The sequence below is a fragment of the Lepidochelys kempii genome, chromosome 7, assembly GCF_965140265.1.
Source record: "Lepidochelys kempii isolate rLepKem1 chromosome 7, rLepKem1.hap2, whole genome shotgun sequence".
Taxonomy (NCBI): domain Eukaryota; kingdom Metazoa; phylum Chordata; order Testudines; family Cheloniidae; genus Lepidochelys; species Lepidochelys kempii.
In genome coordinates this window covers 2,868,844-2,896,039 of record NC_133262.1, presented here as the reverse complement: position 1 = coordinate 2,896,039, position 27,196 = coordinate 2,868,844, and the positions used below count along the sequence as shown (strand labels likewise).

Sequence of the window (27,196 nt, the reverse complement as noted above, 5' to 3'; positions counted from 1 at the left end):
CAATATTTCATCTCACTTTCAGCCAAACTGAACCTCTGTCAAGATCTGGGTTATGTAATGATCCTCAGGATGCAAGCTACATATTTTACTGAACATCATAAATGAAAAGACTGTGCCATATATTCAGCTTCATTCCTAATGTATTGTTTACGAGTCTTTAATACTTTCAAAACCAGTTCTTTTAGGGCATTTTGGTTTAGTTCAGATAAGTGGCTGGGTTTTCTGATCACATTCGTATACAGTATTGCTGTGAAACAGATTTCTGAGGGTTAGAAACTTCAGCCCTAACCAGCTGAAGAAGACTCTACCGATGGCTAAAGAACGTTCTTGAGGTCCTGATTGAGTACAGTGCATAAACGTGCGCTAAAATCTGTTTGGGCTTAAAGTTAAGTAGGTGTGTGAGTGCTGTGCTGAACAGAACTGCCATTCCTCGTCTTTTTAGAGTGAAGCAGGTGTTGAAGGCCATTCTCCAAAGCATCAAAGAGAAGAAAATAAAAACTAAAACCATTACAGCAGCGAGTCAATGCAAAAAGTAACTCCCTGCAAACACAGCATTGATACACAATTTATTCCAATGAAGTGATAGGGATAATATCAGCGTAGGTGAGATAGTGAAGACACTGTCCTTTTCGTAAAGATGTGTTGAAATAATGGGGAAAAGTCTCCAGTAGACAATGGCAAACTGTAGTATTTTATGAAATGCTGATCATTTATTTTGGGCTCCTTAGCTGTTCACCCTGGTTCATGTGACTCGAACACCAGCAACAAGAAGGTACCTGAAAGCTGTATTTCTGTTAGTGCTTTGGCATCACATCCCGCTAATATTGTCAATGACATAGAAACCTACACAAAACCAGAAAATTGGGAATTCACAGGATGCTAATATTTTTTCTGATATATAGAATTATAGAGTTAGAAGGAACCACAAGGGTCATCTAGCCCAGTGGGTCTCAACCAGGGTTACACGTACCCCTGGGGATATGCAGAGGCTACATAAAAAGCACTAGCAAAATCAGTACAAACTAAAAGTTCATACAGACAATGACTTGTTTATACTGCTTTATATGTTATATGCTGAAATGTCAGTACAATATTTATTAGGGCTGTCAAACGATTAAAAAAATTAATCACAATCACGAGATTAAAATAAATCGTGATTGATCGCAGTTTTAATTGCACTGTTTAACAATAATAGAACACCATTTAAATATTTTTGGATGTTTTCTACATTTTCAAATATACTGATTTCAATTACAACAGAACACAAAGTGCAGTGCTCACTTTATATTGTTATTTTTTATTACAAATATTTTCACTGTAAAAAGATTTTAAAAATATTTTTCAATTCACCTCACACAAGTACTGTAGTGCAATCTCTTTATCATGAAAGTGCAACTTACAAATGTAGAATTATTTTTTTTTTTACATAAGTGCACTCAAAAATTAAACAAATGTAAAACTTTAGAGCCTACAAGTCCACATTTGTAAGTTGTAAGTTGCACTTTTACGATAAAGAGATTGCACTACTGTACTTGTAGGTGAATTGAAAAATACTATTTATCTTTTTTACAATGCAAATATTTGTAATAAAATAATAATATAAAGTGAGCATTGTGCACTTTATATTCTGTGTTATAATTGAAATCAATATATTTGAAAATGTAGAAAAACATCCACAAATATTTATAATAAATTTAAATTGGTATTCTGTTAGTTTAACAGTTCGATTAAATCTGCAATTAATCTCAATTAATTTTTTATTGAGTTAATTTGTTTTGAGTTAATCGCTTGAGTTAACTGCGATTAATTGAGAGCCCATATATTTATATTCAAATTGATTTATAATAATATGGTAAAAATGAGAAAGTAAGCAATTTTTCAGTAATAGTGATTCAGTAATTTTTCAGTGAGGTGAAATTTTGGGGTCCAGAAGATAAATCAGACTCCTAAAAGGGGTTCAGTCGCCTGGAATGGTTGAGAGACACTGATCTAGTCTAACCCTCTGCCAAGATACAAGATTTGTTGTGTCTAAACCATCCAAGACAGATGGCCATCCAGCCTCCTTTTGAAACCCTCTGGTGAAGGAGTTTCCACGACCAAGGCATTTGTTCCATTGTCCTACTGTTCTTATTACAAAGTTTTTCCTGAGATCTGCAGTGCTGTGGTTTGACCCCACTGCCTCTTGTCTGCACTCTGTGGCAAGAGAGAACAACTTTTCTCCATCTTTTTTATGGCAGCTTTTCAAGTATTTGAAGACAGCTATCCTGTCCCCCGCATTTAATCTCCTCTTTTCCTAACTAAACATACCCAGTTCCTTCAGCCCTTGCTCAGATGGCTTGCATACATTGTTAGATAAGGGGAGTAAATTCCTACTGAACCCTAACTGTCAGGTACATCCTCAGGCAGGCCCTGGGGTGGGACAGAACTACAGAGAGCACAGGTCAGGGGTGTGTGTGCAAAGGTGGCACCAGCGTTTAATTTACGCCAGGGCTGAGCCCCGGCACCTCTGGGCTTGCTGCACCAGTTATGAATGTGAAAAAATGACTTGAGCCCCAGCACTTCTTTCATGATAAATTAAATACTGGGTGGCACAAGTCACGTGTGTGTGTTTCCCTCTCCAGATCTTGCAGCAGTGGTGTGCAGGGCCGGTCCTCTTGCACTGTGTTAAATTAGAGCTGCTTGTAGGCAGTTTTAACGTGCCCAGGCTGCAAATGGCCCCCAGTGGGCTGAAAACAAAGCCCAGGATGGGGTGGCGCTCGGCGTCCCAGCCATGTCCTGTTTTCCCTGTTATGCCGTCAGGCTTGGTGGAGCGGGGGGGGGTGTCATCAGAGCTCCTTTACTGGTGCTACGCCAGGGAAGGATCCACCACCACTCGCCTCTCAGCCAGAGGTGCGGCTTTTAGGGCCTTCACACTCGGGCACAAAGCAGCTGCCGCGTGCCTGCGACCTCCCCTCCTCGTTTGATTGCAGTCTACTCTGGAGCACAGAAATGCTTAACAGTCTGTTGATGCAGGTGTGGAACATTTAACCCCTACCCCCCAGCATATAAACATCTGACTGTACAATAGCATTTTGCAGTTTGTGCCTCCACGGGGGCATTTGGTGTGGAAGAGACACACACTGGAATCCCCAGGCGTCTTTGTGCTAACATAGCCAATTGGGTAGTATGTAATATCTGATCCAAGTTGTGGGACTGGCAAAGGCTCAGATCTTTTTTTGGCTACCTGCTTGACAATATGATATTATAATATATAATTGGCTAAGCAATCGAGTTTTGTTATAGTACAGTAGTTTGGCATAATTAGTTTCCAGTGCTCTGATTTTTCCTGTATTTAAATACTTTGGTGGTTATAAATTCTTAAGCATCAACGCTACATATTCATTGAGAAGATGAACATTGCTGATTAATAGAAAAGCTATTTTCAGCACTTTTAGCTAGAAAGCGATATTAAAGACTTCTGCTTTTCTTCCAAGGCTGTCGCATTACAGGTGAGTCGCATCATACATGCATTTAACTTACGCGAATTCAACTATATGCGCTCAGCAAAAAAAAAGAAAAATAACAAGATACCTGTAAATAGTGCAGGCGATTCCTCCCACCATTCCACTCAATGTGCCTATGCCCCGGCGTGAGCGTGAGATGGGAGACGTGAATCTGCTGTTCCCTCAGTCGGCCTCAGTTCCCGAGTGCCTCTCATAGTGTGAGCATCTCGCCATGCTGAGTGTGATTCTAGTGTTTAAATGTACTGTACATCTTTTTCGTACAACATGGCCCCTAAACACAAGCCAACTACTTCATCTGGTGCTCAACCACTAACTTGTTTTCACTAACAAGGTCAGCTCCCAGACTGCTGCGCTGGGCATCACAAAATGCGGAAGAGATGGCCAGCCCTCTGTGGAGATAGAGGCGGTTAGGGACTATTTAGAAAAGCTGGACGTGCACAAGTCCATGGGGCCGGACGAGTTGCATCCGAGAGTGCTGAAGGAATTGGCGGCTGTGATTGCAGAGCCACTGGCCATTATCTTTGAAAACTCGTGGCGAACCGGGGAAGTCCCGGATGACTGGAAAAAGGCTAATGTAGTGCCAATCTTTAAAAAAGGGAAGAAGGAAGATCCTGGGAACTACAGGCCAGTCAGCCTCACCTCAGTCCCTGGAAAAATCATGGAGCAGGTCCTCAAAGAATCAATCCTGAAGCACTTGCATGAGAGGAAAGTGATCAGGAACAGCCAGCATGGATTCACCAAGGGAAGGTCATGCCTGACTAATCTAATCGCCTTTTATGATGAGATTACTGGTTCTGTGGATGAAGGGAAAGCAGTGGATGTATTGTTTCTTGACTTTAGCAAAGCTTTTGACACGGTCTCCCATAGTATTCTTGTCAGCAAGTTAAGGAAGTATGGGCTGGATGAATGCACCATAAGGTGGGTAGAAAGCTGGCTAAATTGTCGGGCTCAACGGGTAGTGATCAATGGCTCCATGTCTAGTTGGCAGCCGGTATCAAGTGGAGTGCCCCAGGGGTCGGTCCTGGGGCCGGTTTTATTCAATATCTTCATAAATGATCTGGAGGATGGTGTGGATTGCACTCTCAGCAAATTTGCGGATGATACTAAACTGGGAGGAGTGGTAGATACGCTGGAGGGGAGGGATAGGATACAGAAGGACCTAGACCAATTGGAAGATTGGGCCAAAAGGAATCTGATGAGGTTCAATAAGGATAAGTGCAGGGTCCTGCACTTAGGACGGAAGAACCCAATGCACAGCTACAGACTAGGGACCGAATGGCTAGGCAGCAGTTCTGCGGAAAAGGACCTAGGGGTGACAGTGGACGAGAAGCTGGATATGAGTCAGCAGTGTGCCCTTGTTGCCAAGAAGGCCAATGGCATTTTGGGATGTATAAGTAGGGGCATAGCGAGCAGATCGAGGGACGTGATCGTTCCCCTCTATTCGACATTGGTGAGGCCTCATCTGGAGTACTGTGTCCAGTTTTGGGCCCCACACTTCAAGAAGGATGTGGATAAATTGGAGAGAGTCCAGCGAAGGGCAACAAAAATGATTAGGGGACTGGAACACATGAGTTATGAGGAGAGGCTGAGGGAGCTGGGATTGTTTAGCCTGCAGAAGAGAAGAATGAGGGGGGATTTGATAGCTGCTTTCAACTACCTGAAAGGGGGTTCCAAAGAGGATGGCTCTAGACTGTTCTCAATGGTAGCAGATGACAGAACGAGGAGTAATGGTCTCAAGTTGCAGTGGGGGAGGTTTAGATTGGATATTAGGAAAAACTTTTTCACTAAGAGGGTGGTGAAACACTGGAATGCGTTACCTAGGGAGGTGGTAGAATCTCCTTCCTTAGAGGTTTTTAAGGTCAGGCTTGACAAAGCCCTGGCTGGGATGATTTAACTGGGAATTGGTCCTGCTTTGAGCAGGGGGTTGGACTAGATGACCTTCTGGGGTCCCTTCCAACCCTGATATTCTATGATTCTATGATTCTATGATTCAACCGAAGAAACAGCGATCTGTTCCAATGCTGCAGGAAAAACTGACTGTGTTGGACTTATTGAGAGACGATATGTACCAACGTGGTGCGTAAATGTGGCCACAACGAATCTAGCATCCGTGCCATCAAGATTCAAGAAAGAGAAATTCATCAAGCTGTGGCATCAAGTGCTCCAACAGCTGCTAAGGTGACGAGCCAGGTGCATGATAAGACTTCAGTGAAGACTGCAAAGGCATTAAACTTACGGCTGGAAGACATGAACCGTAAACGTGTGCCTGTCGATGGCAACATGTTGCGAGAAAAGGCTCTTAGCCTCTATGCGCTGTTCAAACCTCCTGCCAAAGAGGGACAGCCTTCTGATGAGAAGGAATTCAAAGCCAGCCAAGGTTGGCTTAACAGTTTTAGGAACCGCTTCAATCTCAAAAACGTGCAGACTACTAGTGAAGCTGCATCTGCCAATGAAGAGGCAACAAAAGCCTACCCCAAACAATTAAAGAAAGTCATAGAAGAAAAGGGCTATCTTCTGGAACAAGTTTTTAATGCTGACGAGACTGGGCTCTTCTGGGAAAAAAATGCCCAACCGCACTTACACTTCGAAATCGGAAAGACAAGCTCCTGGCTTCAAAGCAGCTAAAGACCGTGTGACTGTGTTGTTTTGTGGCAATGCGGCTGGGCATTTAATAAAGCCGGGCTTGCTCTACAGGGCTGCAAATCCCTGTTCCCTAAAAGGCAAGAACAAAAATCTCCTGCCTGTGTTCTGGCAATCAAATAAAAAGGCTTGGGTGATGGCAGCATTATTTCTGGATTGGTTCCACAAGTGTTTCATTCCAGAGGTCAAGCGGTACCTCAAAGAGAAAGGACTTGACTTTAAAGTGCTGCTGATCATAGACAATGCTCCTGGCCACCCTGCGGCACTCCGATTTGTGCATAACGACGTTGAAGTCGTCTTTCTCCCCCCCAATACCACCTCCATCTTCCAACCTCTCGAGCAAGGCGTGATTCGCTGTTTCAAGGCCACGTACAGGAGGCTTACGTTCTCATGGATATGTAGTGCTATGGATGCTGATCCCATTATTAATGTGATGGAATGTTGGAAGTCCTTCAACATTGCCGATTGCATCACTTGTATTAAACAGGCAATGGAGGCAATCAAGCCTGAAACAGTCAATGCATGTTGGAGAAACCTATGGAAAGAATGTGTGAATGATTTTAAGGGTTTCCCAACCATTGACAAAGATGTGAAATACATTGTTCAGGTGGCCAGGCAAGTGGGTGGTGATGGCTTCATCGACATCCTTGTGGAAGAAACTGAAGAATTAATTGAGAGCCATAGAGAAACATTGACTAACGAAGAGTTAGAGGAACGGATAAAATCATCTACAGAAGATGAAGATGACGACGAACAGGAAGAGCCAGCAAGTTGGAATCCTCATAAATTTGCTGAAGTGTTTCAAGCAGCAAAACACTTGAATGATTTAATTTCTGAATACTATCCCTCTATGGAACGAAGCCTCAAAATCACACGGAGTATTACGGACGATTTGAGACCGTATCAAGAAATGTTTGGGCAGCTCAAGAGACAACAGTGACAGTTGCCGATCACCATGTTTTTCAAGGAAAAACAACCAGCAGCAGATGAGCCTACGCAATCAACTTCTCAAGCTGAACCAGAGCCAACTACTTTGTCTACGACTCGCTCTCCATCACGCAAGCTCTCCATCACCTCCGTCTCCTGGATCGACATCAAGCCCTGATGACCCCCTGTAATTACCCCCCCTGCAATTAAAAATACCGTACTGTAAAATTATATTTTGCATACACACTCTTTATTATATACTGTACATTACTGTATACATTATACATGTATACATATTACTGTACAGGGTTGTATACACAAAACCATGTACCGTATACTGTACTTTATGGGAGATTAAAGGGATTTTCAAGGGTAATTTTGACTAAATGTGATTTTTACCTTCTGCGCTGACTTTAGAACCTAACCCCTACGTAAAATGCGACTCCACTGTAGTTGAAGACACCTTAATGTAGTCAACACTCAAAGCTGCCTCCAGACCTAGACCCGGGATCACAATAGCCTGCTGCCTTGTGAATTGTGAATTTCCCCCTGTAAAGGGCAAGACACAGAAGTTCCACAATGTGAATGTATTATAAAACAATACTGTTGTCCCCTTAAGGCTTGCAGTAGTAAAAACATCAACCATTCTGCAGCATGCAACAACTTTAATAAAATAACACAAAGCGCAGCTGTCAGGTTTGCCAGCAACCTCACACGGAGAGACATGAGTGAGAAAAGGAACACTTTTCACAAACAGAAATATTCAAAAAGCTTCACTGTTTACAAGTAATCAGAACTGACACTCAGAGATTATAGGTGGAAGAGCATTTTCTGCTTGAGGTGAAAAAAGTGGGGAATTTATCAGGAAACCCAAGAAGTCAGACATCAGAAATGATATGATTGACGAAGGGCATACCTTAGAAATAGTGTGTTTATTTGTTCTCCAAGGCAAGGAGATGTAGTAGGTTGTAAACAAGAGTCTTTGTGCTTGAAGAACGTTGAACAGACACAGTGTGTAATTTCCCCAGCAACTGTGATTTGAGAATTGTGTAATCTGTGCTTCAGTGCTGGCCCAGAATCACAAAAAGAGTTTATAATGTAATAGAGTTGGCTACAATCTATGTCCGGTTTCTTTTTGCATTCTGTTCCCTCCCTTGAGAGGATATAACTCAGCCATGCTAATTTGTTCTCTTATCTAATTTATTATGTTTTATTATGTTTTCATTTCTGAGCCATTCCTCTAAAAGCTAAGCATGCAAAAACCCGATCTTTTCTTTGAGTTCACATAGCTTTGGATTACTAAATGTTGCAGCTGGACAGGCCTCTATCTGGAGTGGTGCCTTTGTTCCCTTTCTCTTACGGAAATAGATGAATTATTGATACTTCCAAAAGATACACTACATATTGTTGCAATACAAAGAAGCCTTTAGAGGACAGCATGTTGCTGCATAATGTAACATCTGTGCATTGGTGCTACACTTCCCTGCACAGCTTTCTGCAATCCCTTGCCACTAGCTGTCCAGGACTTGTCCTACAGAAATAATTATTATTAGTATGTCTTGAGTTACTACTTCCTGCGCCAAATGCTGATAGGAGCTATGTTCTGAAGAGAACACTCAGTTCTACTTGGAGCATGAAGGCTGAATCAATCCAAGATATCATAGAAGAAATGTTCTTTCTTTATTGGTATTTGTGAACTCTGACCTTAGCAGGTTAACCCTGGATGCCTCAATGGATATTTCTAGCTACTTGAAGAAAAGGAGGACTTGTGGCACCTTAGACATGAACCAATTTATTTGAGCATAAGCTTTCGTGAGCTACAGCTCACTTCATTGGATGCATGCAGTGGAAAATACAGTGGGGAGATTTATATACACAGAGAACATGAAACAATGGGTGTTACCATACACACTGCAACCAGAGTGATCAGGTAAGGTGAGCTATTACCAGCAGGAGAGCGGGGCGGAAAAAACCTTTTGTAGTGATAATCAAGGTGAGCCATTTCCAGCAGTTGACAAGAACGTGGAAGGAACAGTGAGGGGTGGGAGGGGGAAAGAAACATGGGGAAATAGTTTTACTTTGTGTAATGACACATCAACTCCCAGTCTTTATCCAAGCCTAAGTTAATTGTATCCAGTTTGCAAATTAATTCAAGTTCAGCAGTCTCTCGTTGGAGTCTGTTTTTGACATTTTTTTGTTGAAGAATTGCCACTATTAGGTCTGTAATCGAGTGACCAAACAGATTGAAGTGTTCTCTGACTGGTTTTTGAATGTTATAATTCTTGACGTCTGATTTGTGTCCATTTATTCTTTTACGTAGAGACTGTCCAGTTTGACCAATGTACATGGCAGAGGGGCATTGCTGGCACATGATGGCATATATCACATTAGTAGATGTGCAGGTGAACGAGCCTCTGATAGTGTGGCTGATGTGATTAGGCCCTATGATGGTGTCCCCTGAATAGATATGTGGACACAGTTGGCAGCAGGATTGTCTGGCTATGTAGACTCCCTCCTCAGGCCCTACGCTACCGCACTCCCAGTTATCTTAGAGACATCACTGACTTCCAGAGGAAACTACAATCCATTGGTGATCTTCCTGATAACACCATCCTAGCCACTATGGATGCAGAAGCCCTCTACACCAACATTCCACACAAAGATGGACTACAAGCCGTCAGGAACAGCATCCCCGATAATGTCACGGCAAACCTGGTGGCTGAACTTTATGACTTTGTCCTCATCCATAGCTATTTCACATTTGGGGAGAATGTATACCTTCAAATCAGCAGCACTGCTATGGGTACCCGCATGGCCCCACAGTATGCCAACATTTTTATGGATGACTTAGAACAACGCTTCCTCAGCTCTCGTCCCCTAACACCCCTACTCTACTTGCGCTACATTGATGACATCTTCATCACCCGGACCCATGGAAAAGAAGCCCTTGAGGAATTCCACCATGATTTCAACAATTTCCATCCCACCATCAACCTCAGCCTGGTCCAGTCCACACAAGACATCCACTTCCTGGACACTACGGTGCTAATAAACGACGGTCACATAAACACCACCCTATACCGGAAACCTATTGACTGCTGTACTTACCTACATGTCTCCAGGTTTCATCCAGACCACACCACACGATCCATTGTCTACAGCCAAGCTCTACGATACAGCCGCATTTGCTCCAACCCCTCAGACAGAGACAAACACCTACAAGATCTTTATCAAGGGTTCTTAAAACTACAATACCCACCTGCTGAAGTGAAGAAACAGGTTGACAGAGCCAGTAGAGAACCCAGAAGTTACCTACTACAGGACAGGCCCAACAAAGAAAATAACAGAATGCCACTAGCCATCACCTTCAGCCCCCAACTAAAACCTCTCCAACGCATCATCAAGGATCTATAACCTATCCTGAAGGACGACCCATCACTCTCACAGATCTTGGGAGACAGGCCAGTCCTTGCCACCAACAGACAGCCCACCAACCTGAAGCAAACACCAGCAACCACACACCACACAACAAAATAACTAACCCAGGAACCTATCCTTGCAACAAAGCCCGTTGCCAACTGTGTCCACATATCTATTCAGGGGACACCATCATAGGGCCTAATCACATCAGCCACACTATCAGAGGCTCGTTCACCTGCACATCTACCAGTGTGATCTATGCCATCATGTGCCAGCAATGCCCTTCTGCCATGTACATTGGCCAAACTGGACAGTCTCTACGTAAAAGAATAAATGGACACAAATCAGACGTCAAGAATTATAACATTCAAAAACCAGTCGGAGAACACTTCCATCTGTTTGGTCACTCGATTACAGACCTAATAGTGGCAATTCTTCAATAAAAAAACTTCAAAAACAGATTCCAACGAGAGACTGCTGAATTGGAATTAATTTGCAAATTGGATACAATTAACTTAGGCTTGAATAGAGACTGGGAGTGGATGTGTTATTACAAAAGTAAAACTATTTCCCCATGTTTATTTCCCCCACCCCCACCCCCCACTGTTCCTTCCACATTCTTGACAACTGCTGGAAATGGCCCACCTTGACTATCACTACAAAAGGTTTTTTCCGCCCCGCTCTCCTGCTGGTAATAGCTCACCTTACCTGATCACTCTGGTTACAGTGTGTATGGTAACACCCATTGTTTCATGTTCTCTGTGTATATAAATCTCCCCACTGTATTTTCCACTGCATGCATCCAACGAAGTGAGCTGTAGCTCACGAAAGCTTATGCTCAAATAAATTTGTTTGTCTCTAAGGTGCCACAAGTCCTCCTTTTCTTTTTGCGGATACAGACTAACATGGCTGCTACTCTGAAATCTAGCTACTTGGTAGTTTTATAGCTTCCTGCTCTTTCTCTTTCCCACTGTAAAGGGGATATATATTTCTACTCTCCACTTGCTCAGCTCATCAAGTGCCAGGTTGCTAGGATTAAAATTCCCTCAGTGACGTGAAGGCTCTGTTCCTCCCCAGGACCCTCACCTCACAAAACAGCTGTGAAGAACTTGTCCTCTATTGCACTGATTCCAAGGTAATGAAGTGGTCGCTCATCATCCTCCTGCCACTACTCATCAGAGCCTAGCTAGGCCAATGTTAATGTTGACTCATACAGAGCTTTGTTTCCCCTGGCCCTGTGAGCAGCCCTGCTCATCTCCATTCAGAATGCTGCTGCAAGATCATTCTCTGAGCCCATCACTTTGACCGACACACCCCCTTATTTGAATCCCTGTTCTGGTAGTAGAAAATAGTGCATCAAACACAAGCTACTTGGCTTCACTTTTAAGGCCCTTCACAGTCAATCCCCTCCATACCTATCACCTCTCATTCAGTATCAAACTGTTGATGCTCACCTCCAAGTGGCATATGGTGCCAGCCTCCATCACCTGCTTGTTAAATTTTCAAATTGGCATCTTCATGCTTTCTCCTACATGGTCCCTCGTCCTTGGGAGGAGCTCTCCACAAACAGCTGCTGTTTATACAGCACCTCGCACAATAGGGTCCTGAACCATGACTATTGCTCCTAGGTACTATGGTACTATAACTAACAATAATAATAATATTGTGCTCTTGCAAAATGTATGGGTCTAGTCTCGGTCCCAGAAGGATACTGGACAGAGGCTGTATGTAATTTACTTAGCAATGGTGAGTTAAAGATTGTGTAATATGTGTATCAGTGTTTTGCATAGCCAGGAAGGCTGAGTGGTAAATGACGTTCCTTTTTGGAATACATTGACTACCCCTCACTTGAAACGGGCAATTTTCCAACACAGTCAGAAACTCAGAAGTTTGGTTTTCAGTAGAGAATTTGGAACCCAAAATCTTTAATTGGATTTATGTTGCCCTGAATGCTTTTCTCTAAACCCACTAACTATACAAAGTCATTTCTAGAAAAAAATTATATTATTTTTGGCTGCAGCACCTTAACATTAAGCAATGTGTAAATATTACCGTCATAACCTTAGGGAAGGGAACTAAGGTATATGGGGAAAAGATGTAAGAATCAATCATTCTCCATCTTTAATCAGACACATTCATGGAAGTCCAGTTAAAGCTACTGTCACAGAACATCATTTCAGGTAGATAAAGTGGGATGACTCCAGATAAAATATGCTTTCCCCAAACCTTTGCAGAAATAGAATCCCCGTATATAAAATCTCAGGCTTCAATGTGTCCTATATTTGAATATCTCTATGCGAGTAAAGACTTTAGCTCAAGTTTTCCAATTTTATTCGGTCTGAACAGAAGAAAACACTAGCCTCAGACAGCAGCTATTTTCACTTTTACCTTTGAGCAGAGCCTGGGAGTAAGGGAGGGTGGAAAGCTTTGCATTTATTGCCTGACAGATGTTTATTAGAATGAGCTTAGATGCATCATTGGGATTTGCATTTGTGTGTAAATAGGAATACTCTTCAAAATGTGTCTTCACAACAGAGTGTCTCTAGGAAATGTGTACTGGCTGTTAAGCTAGATTCATACTTGAACTCAAAATCCGTCTCATTTAAGCTGAAATGTGTATTTTTTCCTGGCCTGAAAATTAGCCTTTCAAGATGGCGGAGTCCCCTGAAAATGTCTAACGAATAATCCACAACTTTGGTGGGTGCTCTCTCTCGTCAGGATCCTGTTCCCCCTTGAACACAAAAAGTAACTTCACGACTGTGTGGTGCATTGTACCTTCTAAGTGGTCAACTCTCAGAGTCCAGCTCCTGGGAGAATGTAGGCTTTGGATGTAGCATGCTGATAAGGAATCTGGCTGTCTGAAACATTTTTGAACATCTCTGCCTTTGGCCATCCTTAAGATGAGGTAAATAACTTTGTGATCGTAATGCCTTTCCAAGCTCAGAAATTACTGTCACTGTAACCCAAGACTTTAACACAGATCGGATCTCAGGGACACTGTGCAGCTAGTTAGGGCTATTGTATATTAGAGTGCTATTGAATGTTAGAGTCAGAATTTAGTAATGGGTGAAGTGGATCATGTGCAAATTAAACAGTGGATGAAGTCAGCAGTGGACAAACAGGTCAGTCAATGGTTTATTGGACCCTGCCTGTTGCAGCTGAAGAAAGAAAGGCATGGTTTTACTCTCTGTCTTTCTCTATCGATATCTATATTTGTAACTATTAGTACATCCCATCACTGGCAGCCTGGGAAAAGACTCCCAGGAGCCTGTGGAAGTTACGGCAGCCTCCAAGAGTTGCCCTGTGAGCCATAGTAAGGCCCAATGGCCTGTGATGGGATATTAGATGGGGTGGGATCTGAGTTACCCAGGAAAGACTTTTCTGTAGTATCTGGCTGATGAATCTTGCCCATATGCTCAGGGTTTAGCTGATCGCCATATTTGGGGTCGGGAAGGAATTTTCCTCCAGGGCTGTCATAAATATAAAGGGAAGGGTAAACCCCTTTGAAATCCCTCCTGGTCAGGGGAAAGCTCCTCTCACCTGTAAAGGGTTAAGAAGCTAAAGGTAACCTCGCTGGCACCTGACCAAAATGACCAATGAGGAGACAAGATACTTTCAAAAGCTGGGAGGAGGGAGAGAAACAAAGGGTCTGTGTGTCTGTCTATAGTCTGTCTTGACCGGGGATAGGCCAGGAATGGAGTCTTAGAACTTTTAGTAAGTAATCTAGCTAGGTACGTGTTAGATTATGATTTCTTTAAATGGCTGAGAAAAGAACTGTGCTGAATAGAATAACTATTTCTGTCTGTGTATCTTTTTTGTAACTTAAGGTTTTGCCTACAGGGGTTCTCTATGTTTTTTTAATCTAATTACCCTGTAAGGTATCTACCATCCTGATTTTACAGGGGGGATTTCTTTATTTCTATTTACTTCTATTTTTATTAAAAGTCTTCTTGTAAGAAAACTGAATGCTTTTTCATTGTTCTCAGATCCAAGGGTTTGGGTCTGTGGTCACCTATGCAAATTGGTGAGGCTTTTTATCCAACATTTCCCAGGAAAGAGGGGGTGCAAGTGTTGGGAGGATTGTTCATTGTTCTTAAGATCCAAGGGTCTGGGTCGGTAGTCACCTAGGCAAATTGGTGAGGCTTTTTACCAAATCTTGTCCAGGAAGTGGGGTGGAAGGTTTTGGGAAGTATTTTGGGGGGAAAGACGCGTCCAAACAGCTCTTCCCCAGTAACCAGTATTAGTTTGGTGGTGGTAGCGGCCAATCCAAGGACAAAGGGTGGAATATTTTGTACCTTGGGGAAGTTTTGACCTAAGCTGGTAAAGATAAGTTTAGGAGGTTTTTCATGCAGGTCCCCACATCTGTACCCTAGAGTTCAGAGTGGGGGAGGAACCTTGACAAGGGCAGATCGGAAGAGGCCCTGGAGGTTTTTCGCCTTCCTCTATAGCATGGGGCACGGGTCACTTGCTGGAGGATTCTCTGCTCCTTGAAGTCTTTAAACTACGATTTGAGGACTTCAGTAGCACAGATATAGGTGTGAGATTTTTTGCAGGAGTGGTGGGTGAAATTCTGTGGCCTGCATTGTGCAGGAGGTCAGACTAGATGATCATAATGGTCCCTTCTGACCTAAATATCTATGAATCTGTGAACCAGAATCTGAATTCAACCTTAAATCTTGACTTAATAATAGCACCCTGGAACAAGAGAGAAGAGGCCAAACAATTTACTTTAACACTGTCTCTTGCTATTTAAACAAAGGCAAAAAGAAAACCAATTTGGTTGGAGGGGGGAAAGGGACACATGGTACCCATGAGGAAGATGGCTGCCTAGTCCCAGACAGTGTCACTCTCCAAATATCAATTCACCTGTAATAATTACTTTTGTAGAAAATTGACAATAGTTTCTGTCATAAAAGATGGACATTTTTCCAGGAGATTAATTTAAACTGTTGACTATGGATTTCAATGAAAAACTGAGAAGCAACAAAAGACCTAAGCCTGAATCACCTCAAACAATGGGAAGACCTCAAGGCTACAGCAGAGCCAAGCCCAGGATATCGTGGCACTGAAAAAAATTCCTCACAGCCCAACTGGATTCAATCTGAAAAGATGTATGTGGCCTCTCTTAAGATGTATGTGATGTAAAACCCTCACTCTCATAGATCTTGGGAGACAGACCAGTCCTCGCTTACAGACAGCCCCCCAACCTGAAGCAAATACTCACCACACACCACACAACAAAAACACTAACCCAGGAACCTATCCTTGCAACAAAGCCCAATGCCAACTCTGTCCACATATCTATTCAAGTGACACCATCATAGGACCTAATCACATCAGCCACGCCATCAGGGGCTCATTCACCTGCACATCTACCAATGTGATATATGCCATCATGTGCCAACAATGCCCCTCTGCCATGTACACTGGCCAAACCAGACAGTCTCTACACAAAAGAATAAACAGACACAAATCTGACATCAGGAATCATAACATTCAAAAACCGGTAGGAGAACACTTCAACGTCTCTGGCCACTCAGTGACAGACTTAAAGGTGGCAATTTTGCAACAGAAAAGCTTCAAAAACAGACTCCAGTGAGAAGCTGCTGAATTTGAATTAATATGCAAACTAGATACCATTAACTTAGGTTTGAACAGAGACTGGGAATGGCTCAGTCATTACACTAATTGAATCTATTTCCCCATGTTAAATATCCTCACACCTTTGTGTCAACTGTCCGAAATGGGCCATCTTGATTATCACTACAAAAGTCTTTTTCCCCTGCTGATAATAGCTCCTCTTAATTAATTAGCCTCTTACAGTTGGTATGGGTACTTCCACCTTTTCATGTTCTCTGTATGTACAAATGTCTTCTATATGTTGCATTCTATGCATCTGATGAAGTGGGCTGTAGCCCACGAAAGCTTATGCTCAAATAAATTTGTTAGTCTCTAAGGTGCCACAAGTACTCCTGTTCTTTTTGCTGATACAGACTAGCACGGCTGCTACTCTAAAACCCTGAATGGCTCACTTGGAAAATGCGCTCCAACAAACTGCCATTGTACCCAGTGAAATTAAAGAAGGAACTGCCTCCTTAAAGCTTAGGCAGGACACAGTGGAAGAAAAACAGGATAACTTAAAAAACAAATCTCAAAGAAACAGCCTTCATCTCTTGGGCATTGCTGACGGTCTCAAGGAGAAGGATATTATCAGCTTTCTTCAGAAGCTGCTCCCTGACATAATTAAATTGGACCCCCAACTGTCCCCATTAGATATTGAAAGGGCTCAGTGAATGCCTGGTACTTGAAGGGAGGAATCTGAGAAGCCCAAACCCATCATCTGCAAGCTGCTGAAGTTCAATAATAAATTGTTATGTTAATGAATACTCATGTTAATGAATGCTGCCAGAAAAGCTGAAACCCTTACATACAAAGGCCACAACATTTCTCTTTTTCGTGACTTCTCAGCTGAGCTTAACAACAAGAGGGCTGCATTCAATGGCATAAAGCAAATCCTCAGGGGGACCACTGTCAGATACACCAGCAAGTACGCATCCACCTTCACTCTGGATTTAGCAGGCTCCACAACATTTTGCAAAACCCCCTGCAAAGCATGGCAGATGCGTCAAAGACTTTGGTGCAAAATTTTGTTTCACAGTTGATTCAGTCGTCTCTAACTTCATGCAAGAAAATAAGCTCTCAGTTACTTCAGATACCATCCTTTAGGAAGCTCTGAAAGCTACTGTAAGAGGTGAATGCCACAATAAATATGAATGTCAGTAGGGCCCCTGGGATGGATGGCTTCTGGCCAATTTCTACAAAACATTTTGTAATCAGCTATCTTCTATTCTATTCTATTCTAATCTTTCAAGGGTCTTCATCCCGAAAAGGAACCATGACTCGTAACATAAGAACTGCTTTGATTACTTTAATATTAAAGAAGAACAAAGATGGTCGCAACTGTGGTGACTTTGGCCCCATTAGCTTTATTGAACACAGATTGAAAAATAATTGCAAAAATGTTAGCGATGTGACGGGACGTCATCCTCTCATCAAGTAGAGACATAGATCGGGCCGGTTTCATTAAAGGAAGATTGGCTGCTGATAATATGAGAAAAATTGCTCACTTGATCCAGCAAGCTCAGATGTTCCCTTCTTAACTCTAGATGCAGGGAAGGCCTTCATTAGGGCTGAATGGCCTTATCTGATGTCTGTCCTAAGAGCATTTGGATTAGGACCCATGTTCCTGAATGGAGTCAGTGTATTATACACCTCTCTCCTCACTTTGCTGTCAACTAATGGGATTATTTCTCCCACAATTCAAGTAGAAAGAGGGATGCAACAGGGTTTTCCCTTCTCCCCTCCTTTTTAATCTGTCTCTTGAACCCCTGGCAATGTATGTCTGCATTCAGCCATGGAAGGTGTGACTATAAACAGGAAAGAATACAAAATCAGTTTATATGCTGATGACATTTTTGTACTATTGAGGAATCCATCCTCCTCAATCCCATCATTACTGAATGTAGCTAACTTTTTCAGAGAGATCTCTGATTTTCGCATTAACTGAAATAAATCACAAACAATGGGTATATCCAAATGTCCAGATCCTTCTCAGTTTCAGCATTTTCCTTTGCAAATAAGCAAGAAAATAACTTATTTGAGTGTAAAGATTTGTCCTGATCTTCCCAAAATTGTTTCTATAAATATGGACTGTACAGAAAAAGAAAATTCCAAGGATGTAGAGATGTGTCTCCTCCCTCTATCCTGATTGGGGAGAATAGAAATACCCAAAAGGAATCTGCCCAAGAATTACTTGTATCATTAGCCTATTGCCTTTCAAGGTCTGTCCTTTGCTCTTTTCTCAACTGAATAGGCATATCATGCAATTTATATGGGATAAAAAACAGCCACACTTGTCATGCAAGACCCTTAAAAAATTCTGGGCAACTGGAAGTATGGGGTTCTCAGATTTGTATCTGTATTATCTCGCATTTCAATGTTTCTTGTTGTAAGGTGGTCCACTCCAGTAGCTCTGTATGCACACCAGCTGGGTTTGAGGTAGAAAAAAGCTTAGCCAGGCCATTCGGTTTCCTCTCTTCTTTTATATACCTTAAGAGGCTACTTATACCTGTAAGGAAAAATCCAATCTTTGCATCTACATGGGCCATCTTGCAATGCATTAAGACGGAGACAGCATCCAATCTTACTAATTCTCTTCTCGTACCTCTATGGGATAACCCTGTCTCAGGATCAAGGCCAACTTCACACTTAAGCCAGTTTAGATAGAAAAAGGATTAATAACAATTAAAAATATAATGCAAGATGATAGACTGGCCTCCTTCAAACATGCATGGAACAAATACCAGCTACTGCTGTCTCACAGTTTCTTCTTTCAGTGGCTGTGCCCAAGGATTCACGGAGGGTTAGGGGACAGTTGGCCAATTCCAACTCTCTCACCTCTAGAAGACCACGTTAAGAAATGTGGAAACAAAAGTCACTTGGTAGGAATTACTTATAGGTGGCTTAGTGCTTTGCATTACCCTCTCTATCTCAGTCTCAGAGAATATGGGGAAAAGAACATAGCTTTACTGTCACAACAGAAACGTGGGAGGATATCTGGTGTAATGTGAAGGAGACTTCAAGTTCTTTATCCTTGTGAGTCTTCCAGAAGAAGGTATTAAACAGGTACTACTGGACTCCAGAACATTGTTTAATGCTAGTTTGGCAGCACAAAGCGAATGCTGGAGATACAAACAGCCACATGCCAACCTTTCACACATCCTCTACAGCTATCAAAAAGTGTATGTGTTCCGAAACACCGTATTCAGTGCTCTCGCAACAACTTTGTTGCTCTCTTTTCTTTTCCAAGCTTGTGTGTTTTAGAGGGGCTGGATGAGTTGGTGTTACCAGTTAAGAGTAAGAAATTGATTCCAGTAACTATTTTAGTGGCCAAAAAAGATATTTTGTGAAAATGAAAATCTGCAATTCCTCCCTCATACACAAAGTGGCTTAGTGAGCAATCTACTACTGCATTAATGGAAAAAAGGACTCTGTCTAATAGCAATGTTGGGAGAAAATGAGAGTCTGTCTGGTCACACATGAAACTGTTGCATACTTTTTCAGTTTAGTATATAGTTGTCCCCAGCACTCATAGGTTGTGTTCTCACTTATTTATCACCTTAATAATTGATACCCTGCATGACCTCTAAGGATTCAGGTTTGTTTGTTTGTTTTTTGTTTTTTTTTCCTTTTCCAAGTAATGAAGGTTGAATTTGGTTGTTTATATGCTATTTCCATCTTTGACGTGTATTTATATAGATTTTGTTTCATTATGTGTTTGTGTTTTATATAAAACAATAAAAATAAGAATTTGATAAAGGAAACAGACCTGGCCCTTGCTACGTATGACCTGTGGCTCTCATTGCCTTCCCTGATCCACCCGGGATGCCACCTCAATGCCCCATTCATCTGCTTCTCAGCAAAACATCTTTGAGCTTCCTTCTGGGCACCCCTGTCTTTGTGTAACCCTTTCCTGAGCTGGCCCACTAAGCCATGGCCTTCTCCTCACTGGTGTCTCTCCAGCCTCTTCTCAAAGCCGACCAGAAATTAGCCAGCTCAGACTCTTAGCTCTGCTGGGCTGTCCACCATCCTTTGCTGAGTAACCACATGATCCTCTCAATGTTAACCTTGTCACAGTGACCCTTGTCCTGCCTGTCCCCAATGCTAGAGCTGGTCTGAACATTTTCGACTACATTTCATTTTGCCAAAATGTATTGTTTTATCAGAGCCAAAACATTTCATGATACTGGCTTCAGCGACATTTTCAGAGCCCCTCTTGTACCCTATAGCCAGGTGGCCAGGGCACCAGCGTGGGATGTGGGGGACCGAGGTTCAAGTCCTTGCACTGCCTGATTCAGAGCTTTTTCATCCCAGGTCACTCTGAACTAGCGCAGGGGCCAAACCAGGCTCCCCCCCACACCATGGTGATACCCTCCTCACCAGGACACACACTCAGGTTTCAATCCCCAAATGGATGTTTTGACACAAGGCTGTTGTCACGACCATGTCTGAAGGGGTTTGGTTTCATTCCAGCACAAAACGAAAACAGATTTTGAAACCTCTGAAGGTGCCACGAAAGGGAGTTGCCATCCTCTGGTCACCTCTCGCCAACCCCTACGTGCTGGCTTGTGACCCCAACCTGTGTCACGTCTGCCATTAGCTTGTAGCTCCTTGGGGGAGGGAAGAGGACTCTTGTGAGGTGTCTCACACACATTTCACCGCTCCGTCTTATAATCAAATTACTTGGGCACGACGGGTGTAATCCTGGCTGCGGCAAAATGCATTAGAGCTGAGCCACAATCTTCCCTGGGGCCAGGGTTTCACTCGTGTTGTGTAGTGGGGATGAGGAGGAACCCCAACTGTTGGCGGTTTCTGATTTCCTTTCTGGCTCCTACACCTCCCTGCCACATTTCTGGTTTGCTGCTTGGCTGCTTTCAACTCTTGTCCATCCATCAGCTGCAGGAGCCAGGGCCCCTTCCTCCCCTCCTTGCCCCACCCCCAGCTGCTAATGGGTAGGCAGGTCCCAGAGGAAAGTTTCTGGTGCAGATTTTTTTTGCAGTTCCTTCTCCTAACCCCGCCTGGTTCAGTGTCTCACTGGACAGCTGGGAGTGCAGAAGGGTAGCCAGGAGGCAGACAGTGCCTTGAGTGGCTGGGAGACATGGTAGAATCAAGATCTTCTCTCCCTCTTCGGTAGCAGTGGATTCAGGGGAGTAAGAGAAAGGGGCAACTGCTCTGGGTCTGGGAGAGGGCCCTGACAAGGAAAAAGTCTGCTCAGGTCCTGGAGGTGACCGCAGGAGAGAAGTGGCTCAGGACCACAACGGGGCAAGGGCCGAGAGAGGAAGATGTTGTTCAGGACTTGGGCAATGGGAGAAGGGGTGTAATCAGACAAAAGGGACCACGGACGGGGACGGCCTGAGGTGTGCAAATGAGATACCAAGAAGAAATGAGTTTCTCCACATGACACATTTTCGTCATTAGAAGCTATGGGGGCTTTAAGACTGATTGCAGGTGTCCCGTAAATGCTTTCTAGGCTACAGCTAATTACCCTCCAGGAAACACAGGAAACCAAGACTGTTACCCTAATAACCCCAGACACCTTCACATTCCCCCATTTGAAGATGCAGTCTCATGATTAGTGGCCTTCGTTTAAAGACACTTAACATCCAGCCCTCTCTTTGATGCAAGTCCTGGAGGCAGAAAGGATCTAGGTTGACAACATAAGCAATGTACCTTCCCCTGGTTTTTACACCTTTCTCTCTGATCCTGTGAAATTGTTATGAGATGGATTTATAACATACCTACAGCTCATATAAAAAATGAAAATTAGTCCTCTACTAGTGGAACGCTAATACAGTTTAATTTGCCTACAGCTATTGTATCATATCTGCCGTGATATGGAAGGTAATAGCAGAATATGAAATCTGTGTAGCAGAATGTAACACTGCAGAGGACTTTAGCTGGCAGAAGAATTCTGAGCAGGAGAAATATCGCACAAATAAAAGTATTTGTGGGTTGGATATATGCTAATAATCCTAGTTTATTGCTAAACACGCCATATATGGCAATGCAGTTTGCTTGGCAAATGCAACATTGTTTTGAGCGCTGCTCTTAACTGCTTCATTTTCAGGACTAACGTTTGTTCATGAATAAGAGGTGCAAATTCATTATTTTCAGCAACTGTCTGTGACAACAACCAAAAAGTTGATATTGTAATGTTCTTCTTTGGAAGCACTGATGCGATGAATATGCTCCACACGGCATTCTGTACCGAGACACATTAAAAATCTGCAATACTTTGGAACCAAAATAAGGCTTTAATGTGATTGTTTATGATTTGTGTTCCATCTTCGGTAATAATACTCTTTGTATGATCAGTGGCAGCTATTTTTGAGGCGACATATGTGTGACTAGTCAGTGAAATGAGGTTTTACCACTAAGTATGACTGTCTCTCCTCCATTGGTGAGTCCAGGACAGTGTTCCTAATGGCCACATCAGCAATAACAGCACTGAGCACTCACTGTGCAGTAGACAGCACTTTGTTGGATGCCTGTTTGCCAAGCTCTGTGCAAAGTTTAAATAATTCACATGTGTGTGATTATCCCCATTCAGACGGGCAATGGAAATACTGAGTAAGAGGTTTTGTGCCTGGGACAGGGAGTATGTATCCATGCTCTTGGTATGGGGAGGGTGGGGAAGGGAGAAAAGGTGCCTGTATTGAAAAGCAGCTGAATAAACCATTGGTCCTCTGCAGAATGCTGGCAGCTGCGCCTCTCTAATGCAGGAAGTTTGGGGCTATGGCCACACCTGCCCACATGACGAAGCAAAAAACAGAGGGAAATTTCGCATAAAATTCTTATAAAATGTCACAGTGGTTGCCGCCAGCACAACTCCCTCCAAAACACTCAGCTGACATCCCAAAACACCTATGTGACGGGTTGGATCACAGAAACCCTCTTGGATGTGCCAAGACTACTTCTGCCCCTGCTTTCCCCCTAGCCTGGGACTCCAGCACCCTGTCTTGCTGAGCCAGACACGCCCGTCTGCTCCAGCGCAGACCCAAGGTCTGAACCACGGGCCCCAAAGCTGCAGACTTAACTGAAAACAGCTTAAGAAGTGTTCCTGTCTTTAACACTCAGATGCTCAACTTCCAATGGGGTCCAAACCCCAAATAAATCCATTTTACCCTGTATAAAGCTTATACAGGGTAAACTCATAAATTGTTTGCCTTCTATAACACTGATAGACAGATATGCACAGCTGTCCTCCCCCCCCCAGGTGTTAATACATACTCTGGGTTAATTAATAAGTAAAAAGTGATTTTATTAAATACAGAAAGTGGGATTTAAGTGGTTCCAAGTAATAACAGACAGAACAAAGTGAATTACCAAGTAAAATAAAACACCAAAGTCTAAATCTAATACAGTAAGAAAACTGACTACAGATAAAATCTCACCCTCAGAGATGTTTCAATAAGCTTCTGTCACAGATTAGATGCCTTCCTAGTCTGGGCACAATCCTTTCCCCTGGTACAGCCCTTGTTCCAACTCAGGTGGTAGCTACGGGATTTCTCATGACTGCCTCCCCCTTTGTTCTATTCCACCCACTTATATATCTTTTGCATAAGGTGGGAATCCTCTGTCCCTCTCTGGGTTCCCGCCCCTCCTTCTCAATGGAAAAGCAGGTTAAAGCAGGTTAAAGATGGATTCCAGTTCAGGTGACATGATCATATGTCACTGTAAGACTTCATTACCCACTTGCCAGCACACAGGTATACAGGAAGACTTACAAGTAAAACAGAGCCATCTACAGTCAATTGTCCTGGTTAATGGAGGCCATCAAGGTTCCAAACCAATATTAATGGCCCACACTTTGCATAATTACAATAGGCCCACAGAGTTATATTTCATATTTCTAGTTTCAGATACAAGAATGATACAGTCATACAAATAGGATGACCACATTCAGTAGATTATAAGCTTTGTAATGATACCTTACAAGAGACCCTTTTCATAGAATCATAGAATATCAGGGTTGGAAGGGACCTCAGGAGGTCAGTCATACAAATAGGATGACCACATTCAGTAGATTATAAGCTTTGTAATGATACCTTACAAGAGACCCTTTTCATAGAATCATAGAATATCAGGGTTGGAAGGGACCTCAGGAGGTCATCTAATCCAACCCCCTGCTCAAAGCAGGACCGATCCCCGACTAAATCATCCCAGACAGGGCTTTATCAAGCCTGACCTTAAAAACTTCTAGGGAAGGAGATTCCACCACCTCCCTAGGTAACGCATTCCAGTGTTTCACCACCCTCCTAGTGAAAAAGTTTTTCCTAATATCCAATCTAAATCTCCCCCACTGCAACTTGAGACCATTACTCCTTGTTCTGTCATCTGCTACCACTGAGAACAGTCTAGATCCATCCTCTTTGGAACCCCCTTTCAGGTAGTTGAAAGCAGCTATCAAATCCCCCCTCATTCTTCTCTTCCGCAGACTAAACAATCCCAGTTCCCTCAGCCTCTCCTCATAAATCATGTGTTCCAGTCCCCTAATCATTTTTGTTGCCCTCCGCTGGACTCTTTCCAATTTTTCCACATCCTTCTTGAAGTGTGGGGCCCAAAACTGCACACAGTACTCCAGATGAGGCCTCACCAATGTCGAATAGAGGGGAACGATCATGTCCCTCGATCTGCTGGCAATGCCCCTACTTATACATCCCAAAATGCCATTGGCCTTCTTGGCAACAAGGGCACACTGTTGACTCATACCCAACTTTTTCATGAAGCATACCCCAGTTACATTATATTCACACTCATTAGCATATTTTTATAAAATCATATAGAGTGCAACGTCACAACCTGCCCTTCCCCTCACACATGAACATCACTGCCAGTCCCTCCCACCCTGAGAATCCAACAGAATCCATCAGGGCTCACCCTTTGCATTCCTACCACTCTCTCCCATCCCCTGAGTCCGTCGATACCATCCAAGGCCTAGCTCAGAGTCCATCCATACCACACATGCCCACTCCCATGGCAGTTTTGACAGGGGAAGCATTGGGAAACCATTAATAACTCCACTCTTTTTTGTTTTGTGTTTTCCTAAAAAGCTGGACCGTCACGACAAAGGAGAAGAGGACTCCCCTGTCAAGTGGAGGTCTGAGGATGAAATGGAAGCCGAAGCAGCAAGCCTGAAGAAATATTTTCAGTAAAATCTGAGGTAAAGATTCCTAAGAGATTATACAGATTGATTGATTTATGCAGCACCCAAAACCGGCATCTTAGGGCACGTCTACATTGCAAGAAAAGACTCATGGCACTAGGTCTCAGAGCCTGGCTCAGCTGACACAGGGCTCTGGTTGTGGGGCTATTAAACTGCAGTGTAGCCTTTCAGACTCGGGCTGGAGCTCGGGCTCTGAGACCTCACAAGGAGCGAGGGTCTCAGAGCCGAGATACCAGCCTGAGCTTGAATGTCTACATTGACATGTTTTGCCCCGCAAGCCCGAGTCAGCTGGCCTGGGTTCTGAGACTCGGTGCCACAGGGTTTTTTATTGCAGTGCAGCCGGACCTTACAGGCACAGACCCTGCCCTGAGGAGTTTACAATCAAGATTTCTGGGAGCAAAAAAAAGCGGCAAGAGAGGGAAGGGAGAACAAGGGCCACAAAAGGAAGGCCAGACAGTTTCTTGGGTTTGTTATGTACGTATTGTTGCAGCTCCATAAGAACATGCTGCGTCCACTATGCTCCTTAAACACATCAGCACCAGCTTGGAGGCATACTCAGCAAGCAACGCCCAGGAAGCAAGACCTCGCTCACTGAAACAGGCACAAACAGCTTCTACCCAGTGGTGTCTGACAGGCCCCAGCTTTCCTTATATTTACAATAGGAAACAGTCTCCATGCACGTGGGGTAACTTGATAAATGTTCACCTTTGAGAGAGCGAGACCACTGCGTGCATTTTATGTAGGTATCGTGTATCCCTGTGCGAACCCTACTACAAGTGTGATTTTATGTTCGTAAGTCTTAACTCAGCAGTTCCGTTTCACTCTCAAAATAAACCTGGTGGGAAGCTGCACATTGGGATAAATTTTCCATTGGCCCTAAAAAAAGAAACCATTTGAAGGAAGCGGGGGAGATAAAACCAGTTTGGTAAGTGCTAACGTTTGGTGCTATAGAAACTGAGATATTTTCATCAGATACCTGGAGTCCCAGATGTGAGATCCTTCCAACAGAAATGAATTGGCCCCCTGGGACCCCCCTGAGTCACGCGAGGACATACAGTTCTGTGATAGCTCCACACGTTTCCTCTTCTCTTCCCCGTCAGTCGTTAGCATCATCCAGCACGCTCGTTTCTCAGTGGTTTCTGACTGTTTCATGTTTTGTCCCATCGGGAGCAGGAAGCCAGTAAACCTGCCTGCCTTGTGGCTGCGACTTGCTGCTCTGCAGCACAGCTTGGGAAATCTTCGGCTTAAACTCCACAGGTCGCTCGGCTAATGTGTGTGGCCCTAATGAGTCTTGATTGTGAGGTTTCTTAGCCACTGTGCCACTTGTTTTGAGTTCCTCAGATCCTCTCCTCCGTGACCTTTTCCTGGCTCACCTCTCCTTTATTCACAAGAGGAAGATGCAATTAGAAAATGTCCGACATAGGCAGAAAGGAGATATTCTTAGATGATGCACATACAAACACAACAGGTTCTGTTTAGATAAGTAATTAACTTACTGCAGCATTCATGCAGACTGGACTTTATGAAGATGGAAATTGAAAAGACTGCTTGGACCCATTTCCTTTCCAATGCAGGCTCTTTCCCTGCCGTATATTTCGTAGGGCTTCTTCCGGTCTAGTTATAAATGAAAGACTTGTTGGGATTTTCAAAGGAGTCTATGTGAATTTGGTGCCCAAATGCCATTGAAATTCAATGAAAGTTGGGTGCCTAACTAAGATTCTTTTGTGTACCAGTCAGATTAATAGATCCATAGATTTCAAGGCCAGAAGGGATCATTGTGATCATCTAGTCAGACCTCCTGTATAAGACAGGCCAGAGAACTTCCCCAAAATAATTCCTAGAGCAGAGCTTTTAGAAAAACATCCAATATTGATTTTTAAATGGTCAGGGATGGAGAATCCACCACAACCCTTGGTAAATT

At 43.3% G+C, this 27,196-nt stretch overlaps 1 protein-coding gene across 22 annotated transcripts in view; it reads left to right on the top strand.

Moving 5' to 3' along the window:
• FHIT (fragile histidine triad diadenosine triphosphatase) overlaps positions 1-27,196 on the top strand; it is a 1,095,777-nt gene that overhangs the window by 1,056,475 nt on the left and 12,106 nt on the right. For all 22 annotated transcript variants that reach the window (XM_073350942.1, XM_073350957.1, XM_073350964.1 and 19 more), the window contains one exon: positions 25,163-25,272. In XM_073350942.1, the coding sequence (XP_073207043.1) occupies positions 25,163-25,264 (102 nt within the window). In that variant the 3' untranslated portion in view covers positions 25,265-25,272. The remainder of the gene's footprint in view (positions 1-25,162; positions 25,273-27,196) is intronic.